The sequence below is a fragment of the Montipora capricornis genome, chromosome 7 (assembly GCF_036669925.1).
Source record: "Montipora capricornis isolate CH-2021 chromosome 7, ASM3666992v2, whole genome shotgun sequence".
Classification (NCBI taxonomy): domain Eukaryota; kingdom Metazoa; phylum Cnidaria; class Anthozoa; order Scleractinia; family Acroporidae; genus Montipora; species Montipora capricornis.
Window position 1 is genome coordinate 25,509,273 of NC_090889.1, and position 15,000 is coordinate 25,524,272.

At 40.7% G+C, this 15,000-nt stretch overlaps 1 protein-coding gene across 1 annotated transcript in view; it reads left to right on the top strand.

Annotated features, from left to right (window-relative positions):
* Nucleotides 1-15,000, top strand: part of LOC138055805 (laminin subunit beta-1-like) — a 28,279-nt gene that overhangs the window by 12,517 nt on the left and 762 nt on the right. Inside the window, exons 7-14 of the mRNA XM_068901678.1 lie at nucleotides 125-376; nucleotides 1,569-2,270; nucleotides 3,502-3,650; nucleotides 4,149-4,378; nucleotides 7,174-7,315; nucleotides 9,323-9,499; nucleotides 10,481-10,637; nucleotides 12,670-15,000. The exon at nucleotides 12,670-15,000 is cut by the window's right edge and continues 762 nt beyond it. Of these exons, the coding sequence (XP_068757779.1) occupies nucleotides 125-376; nucleotides 1,569-2,270; nucleotides 3,502-3,650; nucleotides 4,149-4,378; nucleotides 7,174-7,315; nucleotides 9,323-9,499; nucleotides 10,481-10,637; nucleotides 12,670-12,824 (1,964 nt within the window). The 3' untranslated portion in view covers nucleotides 12,825-15,000. The remainder of the gene's footprint in view (nucleotides 1-124; nucleotides 377-1,568; nucleotides 2,271-3,501; nucleotides 3,651-4,148; nucleotides 4,379-7,173; nucleotides 7,316-9,322; nucleotides 9,500-10,480; nucleotides 10,638-12,669) is intronic.

Genomic DNA, 15,000 nt, shown 5'->3' on the forward strand with positions numbered 1-15,000 from the left:
TCGATACCATATCAACGTAATATCCTAGTCTGTTGGCCAAACGATGAAGTGTTTCCTTCGTCACAACCTAATTATCTATTCGTTGTGGGCTAATTATACATTGTCGGCTCTTTTTAATTGACAGCTTGTGACTGCAATCCCGCGGGATCGCTTAGCCTGCAGTGCGATCGAAACACCGGCAAATGTCAGTGTCAACCGGGTGTGATTGGGGACAAGTGTGACATGTGTGACGTCGACACGTCGGGTAAAATGCCGCAGTGCAAGGTTTGTGGAGGATGTTACTATCAGTGGAAGGTCACGCTGGAATCCTTGTCACGCAATGTCAGTGTGGAAGTTCCTCGAGCATACAACCTTTCTCTCACTCCTGGAAAGCCAGGTTTTTATCCGATTTTATTGTTTTTGTTGTTGTTCTTAAGTCGAAGTTTGCCACAGTGATTATTATTAGTCTAGCATTTCTGCAGAACAAGAGTGCACAGCAAGTTAAATTTAATTTTTACTGCAATTTTAATTTCTTTTTGGTCTCTAATCTTACAACCTTATGTTACCTTCATTAGCTTACAGATTTTGTAAATAGCCAATTTTCATGTAAAATACGTGAGCGTAATATAGTTGCGAGAAATTTTGCTTGACTTTAATTATTAGTTAATAGATATTCGTCAATAATCAATCCTCTTGTAATCTGTATGGTTAATTTGTTAAACTAAGTGTTGTTGTGTAAGCTTACTGTCTTTTAATAGGTGTGTTCTTGTATTTGGCTTGCCCCGCCTCGATTAGCTTTTTCTAGCTATTTGCGGGGTAAGCCATCCACTAATTATTATATTTAGCTAAATAAAGTTGTTGTTGTTGTTGCAAGTTTAAAAATGAAGACACTTGTTTTCGAGGATTAGCTTTGGCCAGGCACCCATAAGCTAGAACGTATAAATTCTACAACACTCTGTTCTATAGTTGTTTTTTTTTTAAGGGAACATTTTTTGGTATTAGAGCGTGTTCAATTGATTGTCACATGTTATGTCTCAGTTGATCTGCGCTTAATAACTGGTCTCAGCTGACATCAACATCTATATAGCGCCTTGTTCGCAGCCTATCACAAGCAAAACCCAAAACTAACTGTGGTTGGCGCAAATGCGTTTTCCCGCGCTTAGCGCCCGCTACACGAATGCGCTTTGCGTTATGATTGGCTGATTTGAATGTTTCAAAATATTGCGATTGGTCGGTGTAATGGATTTGATTCTCATTGAGAACCAGTCTTCGACAACAAGTTAGGTAAGAGTCGAAACCTCAACCAATGGTTTCATGTTAGTGGTGACAGTTGACGAACTGTTAAACTTAGAAATCGACAAAGTGGATCGAGATCAGCCAATCACAACGCTGGTTGTGACCCAGTTAGCCGTTTGTACAGTAATCAGTGATTGACGGCTGTGAAAAACGAAACCGCTGATTGAAGTTTGGACTGCTGAGTCCGCAAATTTAAGTAAGGCATGTAATAAACTTAATCTTTTTAAGAAACTACTTTGTTTCAGAGCTCCTGATACTTTTTTTACTAATTCTGTCCTAATCGTTTACAACAGGAGATATTAATACTTATGATCCTGAACTGAAAGAACTTGAAGAGAAGCTTAAAAGAGTGGAGGAAATACTTAGAAATCAAGTAACGACTGAAAATGATACCAAAGCAATAGAAGAACAGCTAGAATATGTGAATACGCGGCTTCTAGACCTTAGAGAAAAAGTGGCAAAACTGGACAACGAAACAAATTCTACTGAAATTAGAACAAAAGATGCAAATATTGAAATCGAGCGGCTTCGCGAGCGTCTGGCCAATCTTCTGAGGAATGGAACGCAGCTAAAATCGGACGTAGATAAATTGCGACGAGCTGACATCCGTGGCGCGTTTGAAGAAATTGTGAAAAATCAAATGAGATCACGCAAGGCACAAATGAAGGTGAATAGCTCCCGTGAGACTGTTGACATGATAAAAGAGCAGAGGAATAAAACTGAGTTGTTACTCTCGGGTCCGCCGTCGTTGGAGGAGAAACATGACAGAAACAATGCATCGTTTATCGACATCAGTGAGAAGATAAAGGAACTATTGAAACAAGTCGATATTCTCAACGGAATCATATGCGGTACTCCCTCGAGTAAATGTGGCGGGTGCAATGCGCTCAATTGCTCAGTCTGCGGTGGCCCTGGTTGTAATGGGACCGTTGCTCTTGCTGCAGAAGCTTTGGAAAGAGCCAAGGAGGCTGAGGAAGCTCTGTTTAAAAAAGAAGGTTTGTGCTGATGGATTGACCAGGACTGAAAATTTACGGTTATATCGTATCGTTCAGAATTTTTTTCCACTCATATCGTTTTCATGTTTAAAGACGTCTTGTGGGCATGTCATCTGCTCTTTTCGCTTTGTCTGTCGATTGTGACACAAAAAAGAATTAAGTGACCGTGTTGGATATGGGAGCGAAAAGGGCGTTTCTTTTTCTCACTCCTTGCGCGGTTAAACAGGCTGCGCCTGGTGTAGGCAAAAATAGGAGAGAACTTTTTTGAAGGGTAAACTGAAGCTATAAGGGAGGCGTCGATCAAGACTTAAGTAAGAAAAGATAAGATCGGTTTCCCGTAGTTCGTCTTCTCGAAGTTTCCCTTGTCTCAATACTAAGTTTTAGGTTAGTTTAGTTTAATTTATTCGCCACACAATTCATGAGGTGGCAGGGGAGAGGAACAGAACTTTCGTCCCAATTGACCTCTAACGCCCTACTCTTCTCGAATAGTGTGTGGGTTTGTTAACGTCCCACAGAATTTATACCCAAGGGTCATGAGACGGGGTCCCGACAAACAACTACGTACATAGCAATACTTGAGAGAAAGAGATCATTGCTGTTATGGAGCAACTGAAACAGTTGCGAAGAAAGCCTGGGGGAAAAAAAAACAGGCTTGATCGGGGCTCGAACCCAGGACAACGCGATAGGCCACTTCGGAAAATACCATAATACTTTTTGTTTGTCCCCCCAAATTTTGCGTAAGCATTGTTTCCAGTTTCTCATGGGACTTACAATGGTCCAAAGAGAAACCAAAAACAATGCCTATTCAAAATTTGGGAGGGGGGGGGGGGACAAACAAAAAGTATTATGGTATTTTCCAAAGTGGCCTATTGCGCTGCACTTGCAACTGGTCACTTGTAAGTTCGAGTTATATCTTGTAAAAAGGTGAACGGGAGATTTGAATTGGGTTCAACATTGAGTTAGTCGATTTGGTCTATCGTTTATTTTCCCACAAAACTGGGTTTAAAAAGAGACAATTTTCGCACGCTGGTGGGGGGGACAAACCTGATACCAGATTCTTACTCTTAGGTAATGGACTCTCAGCACTAAACTGTCGTTGAATCATTGAGAGTCAAACTACATATCGTAGATTTCAACCAATTAGACTTCGCTTCCTAGTCAAGCTCCCTCAAAACGCTTGTGTAGTACTACAGTTTTGTTCTCATGGACTTCTCCCGTTTTTTAACGTTAGCCAAAGCCATAAAGACCCTAGAGGAAGTGGAAATCGCGGAAGTAGAGGTAAACATGACGGCAGAGGCTGCTGAAGAAGCAGTAATGCGGGCTATGGAGGCAGATGATCAAGCAAGGAACGCAAGCAGTCGAATGGATAAATTAATACAGGTACCAATAATGCTCGGTGGAATGCTTAGAAAAACGATACGGTCAGAGAAAGGCTTGCCCTTGCTGGTGTACAACAAGGCCTTGTACACCAGCACGGGCTTAAACAACACAGCGACTTACGAATCATCGTCTTCAGGTTTATGTGGTTTCACAGTAGACGAGTTGTGACGGTAAAAAATTAAGAGAATTCCTCTTCCTTAAATTTTTCTGGTCCAGCTCAGAAAAATGCAAATCATTTCTCCTCAGCTGACTAACGGAACACATTCTTGAGCAGACGTAGTCAGCGCATTGCAAGAGCTCTCGTATTTAACAATATGACGCGTTGAGCTTGATATAGGCTCTCCACTTTGGAACGAGAAGTTTTTCTCTTAGTACCCGGTTTTTTCTGTTCTCACAAAACATTTGATTTGTTACTTACCTCAAAGCACTGCTCCATGAAGAATGCACCTCCTAAATCAAGATATTTTTATTATGATTATTATCAAATGACTTTTCCAGGATATTTTGGAATTTCTCAGCCGAACGTTTGGTAATACAGATCAAATTCGTCAACTTGTCACTGCTGTGAAGAATCTTAAACTGTCTGTAACCCGGGAAGAGATCTCTAAGCTTGCAGAAGATATTCGGAAAGCTCTGGCTGCACTGACTGGTATAGACGATATATTACAGGAGACTGAAGAACGATTAAATGCAGTTAATAACTTAAAAGAAAGGGCTGAGCAAGCAAGGTAATTATATATTTTTTAAATATCATTTTTATTATTTTTATTTACACAAATACAGGAACAAAAGTTTAGAACAACCTTACTAAAGAGATACACAGTCCGTCAGCCCGGAGACAGAGGCCACTTCTGTTTAATTTGAGTTTTTCTATTCTGTTAGGTTTGAGACACATCTTAGTTGTTATGAAACTTAACAAGTTCCTTTGCTTTATGCTTTTGTCTGTATTTTTGGTCCTGACCCTGCACAAAACTCCCTTTTTTTCGAGAAGATAACCAATCAAATCTTTCAATTTAATTATGCGCAACTAATTTCCAAACCCGTGCGAAGCGAAAACAAAAGATTGTGCACTGTCGCGGTCAATTCAACATCGCTTGCGGCAACATTTTTCTCACTTTTGAAGGTTCTAAGGTTTCATAACCAGTCCCTCGATTAACTATGGACATATGAACTTTTCTGTATCGTACTTAACTTTTTACTTAAAGCCAGTTATGCTGGAAGGAATCTGGCTTCTCCTGCAACCCCATAAATGTAATTTAGCGATCAATATCAAGTAATATAAACATATTAATAAACTATTCTAGTAGTGACATCTTGAAGAGTAAGATGGACGGCTTGATGATAAATTTTGATAATGGTGGGGAGTATTAGGGAAAGGACAATCCTCAGGAAGCCCTTAGACAGCAATGACCAGAACCAGGTTGCTGACCAGCGGTTTTCGTTAAAACAATGGTTTGCTGGGGGTGCTCAGTCTCTCGGGCTCAGAAAACCTGGGGGGGGGGGGGGGAAGATAGAGGTTGTCATTTCCCTACTACTGTGTGGTATGATCACAGTCTATAGTCACAAATCTTCCGCGCGCGCCACAAAAATTGCAGATTTCACACAAAATTGCTCCGGGGAACAATTTTAGCAAAAACTACGAAAATTGCCAAGAGTAGAGGACCATGACAAATTTGTAAAAAAAAGTGTAATTTAGCAAAGATTGCAGAAAATTGCGCACCATTAAGAAACCTGCGAATTTTGCGACAGTTACAGAAATTGCAAAAAATTGTGCACCCGGCAACAAAACTGCAATAGACCAGTTTCGTATTCTAACGGTTGGACTGGATCTAGCATGAAATGGAGGCTAATGCGGGCAAATTAACTAGCATTTGAAAAATTGCCCGCATTAGCCTCCATTCCATGCTAGATCCAGTCCAGCCGTGAGAATTCGAAAAAATGGTCTATTTAGCCGAAATTAAAAATTGCCCTCCCAAGGTGAACTGGGGGAAAACGAGATCGAAAAAGTTAACAAATTTTTGTAGCTGCTTCTATTTCTGGACATACCTCAAAGATGTAAGAGAACATTAATGAAAATTCCGCTTCAGGTGATTCCTCAGTATTGTACTGCGCATCCTGTACTGCGCATATGGTGTATCAATATTTATAAATTGGATCAAATTTGCAACATTGTAAATATGGCGTAAGTCGATCATACACGCTTAAACAGTTCTCAAAAGACAAGAGAGAAGTTGTGAATGAACCATAATTCTTTGCGAATCAGCGCGCGCATTCCGAGAACATGGCGAATTTTGTTGTTTCGATCGACGATAATCGAGATAGACAGGTACGATGGTGTTTTACTTTTAAACGAGCACGGTGACCTATTTTTTTTATTCCGTAATTTTGGTGTACAAATTATCCTCTTTAAAACAAAAAAAAAATTAAAAATTTATTGGAAGGAAAAAAGATGTAGCTAAAAACGTACACAAAGCCCCTTACCCAGGGATTTCAATTATGAATTATGAAACAACCACTCGAGAAACGTTTTGAGTCAACGTCGTTTTAAGTTGAGTGATTCTTCCATAAACTATATAAGACAGTGTTGAGTGTTCCATATGCTCTACACTTTCTACCTATCAGGTGTTTTTTCAAGTGTTACTTTAAAAACTCTCTCGTTTAGCTACCGCAAAATGTACCCTGAGCCGATAAAATAACGCGCGTGATTAGTATCAGTACGTTAGTACATTCATTCATTATATATCTTAAGCAAGCACGGTGACATATCTTTTTTATTGTAAATCTCAAAACAGGGATTAGTAGGGAACATTCGGAGAAAGTTTCAAGAAAATCGTTCGACTTCTCCATGGGCTTTTACAGGGGGCGGGCATTGGGGATTTCGTCATTATTGACCCCCACCCGGTCGGGAGCGGCTATCTTATGCGTCAAAAAGTGATTCGAAGGACACATACTGGCGGGCTACGATTACAACTTGGTATTTTTGCGTCCATTCCTTTCATCGTTTCCCTGCCGGGGCTTTCAGTTGCCAAGTAACAGTTTCCTCTCAACAGGCTTATCTAGCTTTCCCGCTGGTTTTTCCAATTCATTTTAGTGGACTCGGTTACAGATTTTTTGGCCTCCCACATCCTCTTTAGTGACGCGTCGAATTCACCTACCCCTCTGTCATGTTCTGCAAAATCCCACTCCCCGTAACTCATTTTAGCTGAACTAATAATTATGTGGTTGTTTAATGACTGACAATTGTTCACTGTTTTTGTGGTGACATGTCAACAGTGCTAACTCTTTATTAGAACGAAAGCAAAAACAAGAAAAAAAAACAGTTTAATTTTTAATCACGGGAGATTTCGGCGCAACACTTCCATTTATACATGAACTTACCTCTTTTCCACGAAAATTATTTAACCAGGTAGATAACCAAATAGTAACTTAACTCACGATTCGTGCTGGTCACTCATTGTTTCAGTCAACTCATGTGACATGAACTAAATTGAACTGTCTAACCCATCCCTCTTTGTCTTTTTAGAGCTAAAGCTGTTGGCGTTTCTGACTTAATCAATAATATAACAGATGCGCTCGTGAAGGCTGCTGGGAGCCAGGCGGCTGCGCAGAATTCCATCAACGCTGCAGAAGAAGACGTAAAAATGGCAGAGAATACCCTTAAACAAGTACGTAGTCCCCCTCCCCAACATTCTTGCTAACATTAAAGGAGCGAGGGTGGCACAGTCGGTTAGTGTGCGGCCATGGTGCAAGAAGTCCTGAGTTCGATTCCCGGATTTCGCATCCTTGTTTCGACTTCTTTCCTTTCCGTGTAGCTAAGTAGCTTTAAATACCCGTAAAACGGAGCACTGATGGAGAGGGGGGAGTAAAATGAGCGCACCGTCGACCTCAGGTTTGTCAGTTGAATTACTGTTACGAGTTATCGACGTTAAATATGTTGCTTTGCTTTACTTTACTTTAACATCGGTACATCTAATTTTTCCACTTAAATCAGTACTACTTTTCATTCGTGGTGTGTTGGTGTTCTCGGGGTCGGTCTGTAACTGTCTGTTTATCTCTTTAATTGATTTGCTGTATGTTTCTCTCTCACTCTGTGGGTGGATTGTCCAAACTACATGCGTTTTCTTTTCTCTTTTGGTCTGACCAATGCAATTCCGGGCGGGCGCGCAAGTCACAGTAGCGTGTAGACAGCAGGAAATGGGTCACTTGTTTCACTTCAACTCTCCTCGCCACTTTGTACTCCAGTGTATGACCCGAACTCGCATAGCATCGCGCTGTTTCGTCTGTCTTACCGAGAAAACTGAGACCGTGGCCAATCTCTTAAAGTGCACTGACTTAGCCTCAAAAATTTTACTTCAGTTCAGTTCAGTTCAGTTTATTTAGCCACAATACATTACGAAGGACAACATAAAGAGAAATTATCACATGGCAAGGGAGCCCAGAAGAAACCATGGGGCTTATAGGACCTGGGCCCCCTCGTTACATAAAAGAATACAAATCAGAAAGAGCTTACATGGATTGATGGACTACATAGATTGCTTAATTAAATTGCCATTAAACCTAACACAATGTTTTCCTTATTTTACGCTAGTAACAAGAACAAGAAGGCGAAGACATCAGAATCAGATTAATAGCATGACAAAAGATAGCTTTTAATCTTAGATTGAAAAGAATATAATGAAAGAGCATTTCGAATGTCAGAACATCCAGGTGATCTGGTGACGTAACTCGGAAGACTGGGGAGAAAAGTTTTAACGCTGTATCCCACAAACGCGCGCGGCCTTATTTTCGAATTCAACACGGCAGAGGCGAGGTTAGATCTCGTCGGGTCTACTGGAATGTTCAGTCAGTAACAGAAAATGTGGTAGACAGGGAATAATGTGTTGAGTTTTGGCAGGGAGTTTGGAAACAACGCTTAAGGCCGCGCGCGGTTGTGGGATACGGCGTTAAAATTTTCCTTCCCAGTCCTCCAAATTACGTCACCAGATCACCTGGATACTTGAGCAAAAGTTAAAATATCAAACATGTATTTACCTTTTCTTCTAAAGATTTTACTTTTTAATGTGCCTCACCTCATAAAGTACGTAAGAGAAAGATTCTGGCAATCATTTGTCTCATGGCCGAGGCAGTGAGAGGCATGGACCTATTCCTTCGCTGACATCATAGACTACTTTGCATTATAGTTTTGAAAGAACTCTGGCAATGTAAATTAGTCGTTGACGTCATTGAAGGAATAGACCCATACCTCTCACTAGCTCGGCCATGGGACAAATGAATGCCAGCTTTTGTTACTCTCTCTTACCTCATTAGGCCCATTGAAAGTAAATCTAGAGAAGCAAAGGTAAAATATGTTTTTGACATTTAACTTTTGCAAAACAAAATATTTGAGATGAGGTGCACTTTAACTTTTGACTGGTTACAGTTGTTCGTTCGGTGATATTTCTCTTTCCGCCCTTGGTAGAGAACAATAGATCCATTGATTTCCAGTGCAAAAAAAAAAACGGTTTTGTGATTATTCGCTCACAATTTCCCGCGTGTAGGGCTTTCCAACACCCAACTCACGCCAGGTCCTAATTGGTCCGTTTTATATCTGCGATGCTGACAAATAAACAAAGACTTACCTTAGCTTCGATACCTGAAAGCGTTGAAGAAACATTTAGATTTGAATTTTCCAGCTTCTTACGGGCTTGGATGCTCTGGAGGACGCTGTGGACGCCGCCCAAGAGAACGTCACAGACATGGCCAACTCGGTTCCCGTGGTACAGGAGCAGTTTGAAAACAATATTGAGCAGCTGAATATTACAAGGATAAACGCACTGGACGCGCATAATCAGTCACAGACCGCTCAAAAGGTTAGCACAGATGACACTTAAAATCTTTAATGCTTTTTTTATGGTGATCGTTTTATGTCGCTTGAATTTAAGGGCTGGCCAAACGCACGCAACATTTTCAACGCAACTTGTCAACGTTTATGCACCCCAGGCCCCTGGCGCGCAACAAATGGACCTAGCGCTCATGCCCTAGTGCAACAATGTTGCGTGAACCTGGCCAAACGATTACAACATCATGAAACATGCAAAATGTTGCAAGAAAAATTTGACCGTGTTCAAATTTGATTCAACATCATCCAACATGTTGCGACATATCGCAACAGAGTGGCCAAACGTATGCAACATGTTGCGCCCAACAATGTTGCAAGATGTTGCGTTGAAAAGCATTGTTGAAACGTTTTTTTTTTCCAGTCTCGCTTAGCTCAGTAACCAGGCCTGCGAATGACACTGAGGATATAGATAAACCTGTTAATGTTCAAGCTCCCTGCTTTTGTAATATTAATCAAGCTATTGTTATGTTAACAAGTCCATATTTTGTTCAGAATAGCAGTGAGGGTTGGATCAAAAGGTGGTAAACTCCAGCTTTGTTTTCTTATAATAAAGGGCAGGTAGCGAAGCGCACAGCCTTACCTGAAAGACACCTGGGTGCATCCTCTTACAATTTATCCACTTCATAACGAGATAATCACTGTAAATTTCTGGAATTAGAATCACAAGTCAAAAAGTTTGCTGCCATAATATTTCGGTAGCCTCGCAGCTCCTACAAGGTCTCACCTGATTGGAGACCACCCTTGAGGTTTAACAAAAGAACAAATAACAGAAACAATGGCCCTTTTGTTTTAGGCCTAGGGTAACAGAAACAATGGCCCTTTTGTTTTAGGCCTAGGGTCCATTGTTTCTGTTATTTGTTCTTTTGTTAAACCTCAAGGGTGGTCTCCAATCAGGTGAGACCTTGTAAGAGCTGCGAGGTGACCCTAATATTTACATTCATTCTTTTCCCAGGAAGTGGACGAGTTGTATGAATTGCTGAAGCAAGCGGATGTTAAAATAAACTCAACAGCCGACTCTGTGCAAGTAACTGCCTCCAACGTAACTGACTTGAAGAGAAAAGCAGACGAATTGATCAACAATTTGGAAAGAAACCAGAAAAAAATCATCAGTAAGTTCAATGTTCGTCTCAAAACTCATAAACGCATGCACATTTTTCACCCAGTTCCTTAGGGCTTCGTTCGCTACCTCATTTCAAACGAGACAATGTGGGTGCATGGGTCAGGTGGCTAAAAAGTACATGCTGGCGCAATCAAGATTCCCATCCTGGAGATCACTGTTTCTTTCGGAACGATGGGTTGTGGTTCCGTCTTGAGTTACATCCACCAACATGCATTGCTTTTGCTTCTTTTGAGATCTCTGTTTATATTGGCGCGCAGATCGGCCTGTCGAAAAAAGTATCAATAATAATTTTCAACAATCACGTAAGCGTCGCTTTCAATAACTGTGCAAATTAGCCTTTTCTTTCTTAGCCTTACTTGACGTCCGTGAAGCAGCATACACCTTATGCCAAACCGACACCACTTTAGTATTCTTTTGTTGATTGCAAATTGGCCCTTTTGGCCTGGTTCTTGTTTAAATATTCTTTTGAACATTACGTTTGAAAGCGAGGTCAACAGGTCCAATAGACCCTTATTCACGGTGGCCGCCATGTTGGATTTGCTATTATTATGCAAATTAGCTACACACTATCTGAGGGGGCAAACAACAAAAGTTCGAGAGATTATAACGAACATCTTAGCCACACAGATGATTTGTTTCACGGTCATTGAATGCTGCTCACCAATCAAAGATATAAAATTATTATAAAAGGTACTTAATTCTAAATTCTGAAATGTACTTTTAGTAATGTTATTTAATATTTCGACGAGCCGATTTTCCGCAATTTGTCTTTTTTCCAGTGTGTGCCCCCTAGCATAACACGTGGCTGATTTGCATGACAATTTGAAAACCAACATGGCGGCTATCGTGAATAAGGGCTAGAAAACCAAGCAAAAACCTTAAATAGCAATGGCCGAAAACCAGGTTTTCTGAGCCCGCGAGACTGAGCACCCCCAGCAAACCATTGTTTTAACGAAAACCGCTGGTCAGCAACCTGGTTCTGGTCATTGCTGTCTAAGGTCTTCCTATTTGCAAGGAAAGAAAAGAATGCTAAGATTGCGGCCATTTTGGAATGAGATGTCTTGTTCACTCGTTCCAGTCCCATTCCTTATGCGATTCAAGAGCAAATCGAGGCATCTCCAGTCCCCATAACACAACAGATATTATCTTAGAGCGGTTTTCAATTGAGTGTCGAAAGTAATTAGATAATTACTTTGGTTTATAATTACTTCACTCACTAATTGGTTCAAAGTTCTCACGCCATTTTTTCAAGCAATCAGAAGTGAAACCAAAACCAATCGTGGCTCGCGCGTGCACATTTTCCCGCGCTTTGTGTCGGCTACGTGTAATTACTTCGAGTTTTGATTAGTTTGCTGGATTGTCTCCGTCCTTTTTGATTGGGCAAAGTAATTACTCTGGTTTTGGTTTTTACGACACTCAATTGAAAATCGCTCTATCTGGCGAGGAACAGCGTGATAGCTTATTTGCACTCGTCGACCTTCGCGCAGTTATTAAATTTGAAATGCCCTTACTCTTTTTAATTATCCTTTGTTTCCCTTGTAAGTTCTTGAAGTTTGTTCCACCTTGAATTTGACGAAGAAGGAGCAAATTTCGTTTTGTAGTTTTTGGTTCCTCTTTTTTTTTTAAATTCCCAAGGAAATTCTGCTTAACACGTAATAAAGAATAACAGCAGGCGAAATTCAGCGCGTCTATGCAACTTCGCTATATGACTCCTCAAACTTGCATGGTATTGGGCTTAACCCTCTGCACATGAGCAATTTTTGTAGACACTTATTTGCTTGCGTGGATTAAAAATATTCACAAATTTTATACGACAGAAGTTTGCGACGAATAAAAATTACCACAAGTGGCATTCCAAAAAAAACGTTTTTGTCATAAAGTGTGGCAAATGTGGCAGAGTGCTAAAACCCAAGTTCTTCTTGTCACGACCAAGATGGCGGCCTGTGTTCAAGAGCTGCAAAATAATCCTACCACCCCCAGTTTATGGAATCAAACGGGTGTCTTCTTTCTTTTTCTTGCAGTTATCGAAAGAGAGATTATCAGATTTGAAAATCTTGTCAATGAAACTAGAATTCTACAAGAAGAGACCAAAGGATTGCTGGATAAGTTAGAAAAGAGAAGCAGGTGTTATGCAGAGTGCAACCCCAGTTACCCTAACCGTTGTTTTGATGATTGAATATACCTCGAAAGACACTGTTTTCTCGGAGAAGTCGTTACTTGGTGTACTACTCCCAGATTTGGTCCCGCAGCACAAACCATTTTGAAATGGAATTTGATGAGAACTTTTTTGAGAAATGGTACTGAACGCTTCACTTTCAAGGAAACAAAAAGGGATTAGCTTAACCATTTATTATGATGCAGGACAGCCGGTGGGAAGACAAGTGGATCTGTAAATATCAACGGCGATTCTTGCGGTTGTAGTCGTTAACGCGACCAAATGCTGCAGAAATCTCGGGAGTCACAGTAAAACCTTGGGAAGAATGGATTGATAGCCGATTTCCGAATTGCTGCATGCCTCAGTTTCACAGCGAGTCCTAATGCACAACCATTCGCCAACCATTTTGCGTATTCTTATGCAAATCAAACTCATTTCCCTTTCAATAGTTGAGCACCCAGACTCACTTCGAAACCGAGACAAACAGCAACTCGGAAATGGCCCGTTCGGAAGTTTGTCCGTTGAGGTTAACTTTATCTCTTGTTTTCCCACTGGAATATCCGGTTTCCTATACAAGTTTTAAACTCCCCATGTCACGGAATTTTCACAGACGGGGCTCCTTCTTCCGAAAGGTGCACTCAATTGCGCTCGGGTAATAGTTGAACTATTTTTAAAGGCACAGATTATGATTGGCCAAAACGGATCTCCGAACGAGTCTGAATTCCCATGGGAATCACTCGGTTTGTGAAAACTCCGTGATTAAATAAAAGGAAATTGTATGCTGGTGATTATAAAACTCTGGTTTGGCCATAAAAATTGCAAAGAAATAATTACGGACCCAGTTTTTAAACACTAAGCAACCCTGATTCTTCAACCTATAACCAAAGTGCTTTTTACGCAAAATTTAAACGACTTGTGTAACTTGATATCGGTTGCTCTTTTGCTGAGATGGCGAAAGAAGTTTGCATCTGAAGGACGTTGGCACATAAAATAACCAATATTTGGTGAATCAAAAGGTATAAACGGCAAGTTATTTTAAGTACAGTTCATTATTTATCGGCTCTTACGATAGCAAATTACAACCTTTTATCATTTTAGATAAGAATAGCTGGCAAAGATTCGGTTGGCATAAATTTTTAGATGTAGACAACAAATTGAGTACCGGTGAACCGGCCTAAGAACGAATAAGATTTAAATGCCCACCAGACAGAGCACTACGGTTTGTTTATAATATAACTCCATTAGTAAATCGCGAACTTAGACCTGTCTGCAGAAAGAACATGCAAACGTAAATACGGTGGGAAAATTTGAGTGCCATTTCTTCAAACGCAAAGGCAGTAAAGTTCTCAAAAGTCTTAATCCAGAGCTCTCTTGTTTGAGCGATTTGTCATAAATCAGCCTCATCGAACCTAACCAGGGGCCCGTTTCTCGAAAGTCCCGAAACTTTACGGACCGTTTTCGGGTGTCACAGTTCCCTCTGTATCTCAAAAACGGAGAGGAATTAAGTCGTCAAATTTTACGGTCAGTTTGCTTTTTGCTACCTTGAAAACATGTTAAAAGATCGGCTTTCGAAAACAAGCGGTTGGCAGGTTCACAAATGCCTTGTCGGGCCCGAAAAATTTTCGGGACTTTCGAGAAACGGGCACCAGGGGCCCGTTTCTCGAAAGTCCCGAAACTTTACGGGTGTCACAATTCCCTTCGTATCTCAAGAACGGAGAGGATTTAAGTCGTCAAATCGTACGGACATGTTTCTTTTAGTTAGCTTGAAAACATATTCAAAGATCGGCTTTTCAAAACAAGCGGTTGGCAGTTTTACAAATGGCTTTTCGACCCCGGAACGCTTTCGGGACTTTCGAGAAACGGGGTCCAGGGCCGTAGCCAATATGAGGCAAACAGAGGCACTTGCCTCTGTCATTTTTTCGTGAAATTTTAAAATAAAGCGCGATTCCAGTGTTCTCTTTAATATGTACTCATCATAAACACTTAAAATACTTCCGAAGATAATTTAACCACGGACATTGCCTCAGTCATATTTTTTTCTGGCTACGGCCCTTCTAACATCACCTATATCCCTTTTCGTGTAAAAGTCCCAACGGTATTCACTGTCCACTGAATCTAAAAAAAGACTGGATGGAGTATCTATTGTTCAATCGCGGCGGCCATTTTGTTTGGTCCATTTTGAGACGTCAGCCTTCAA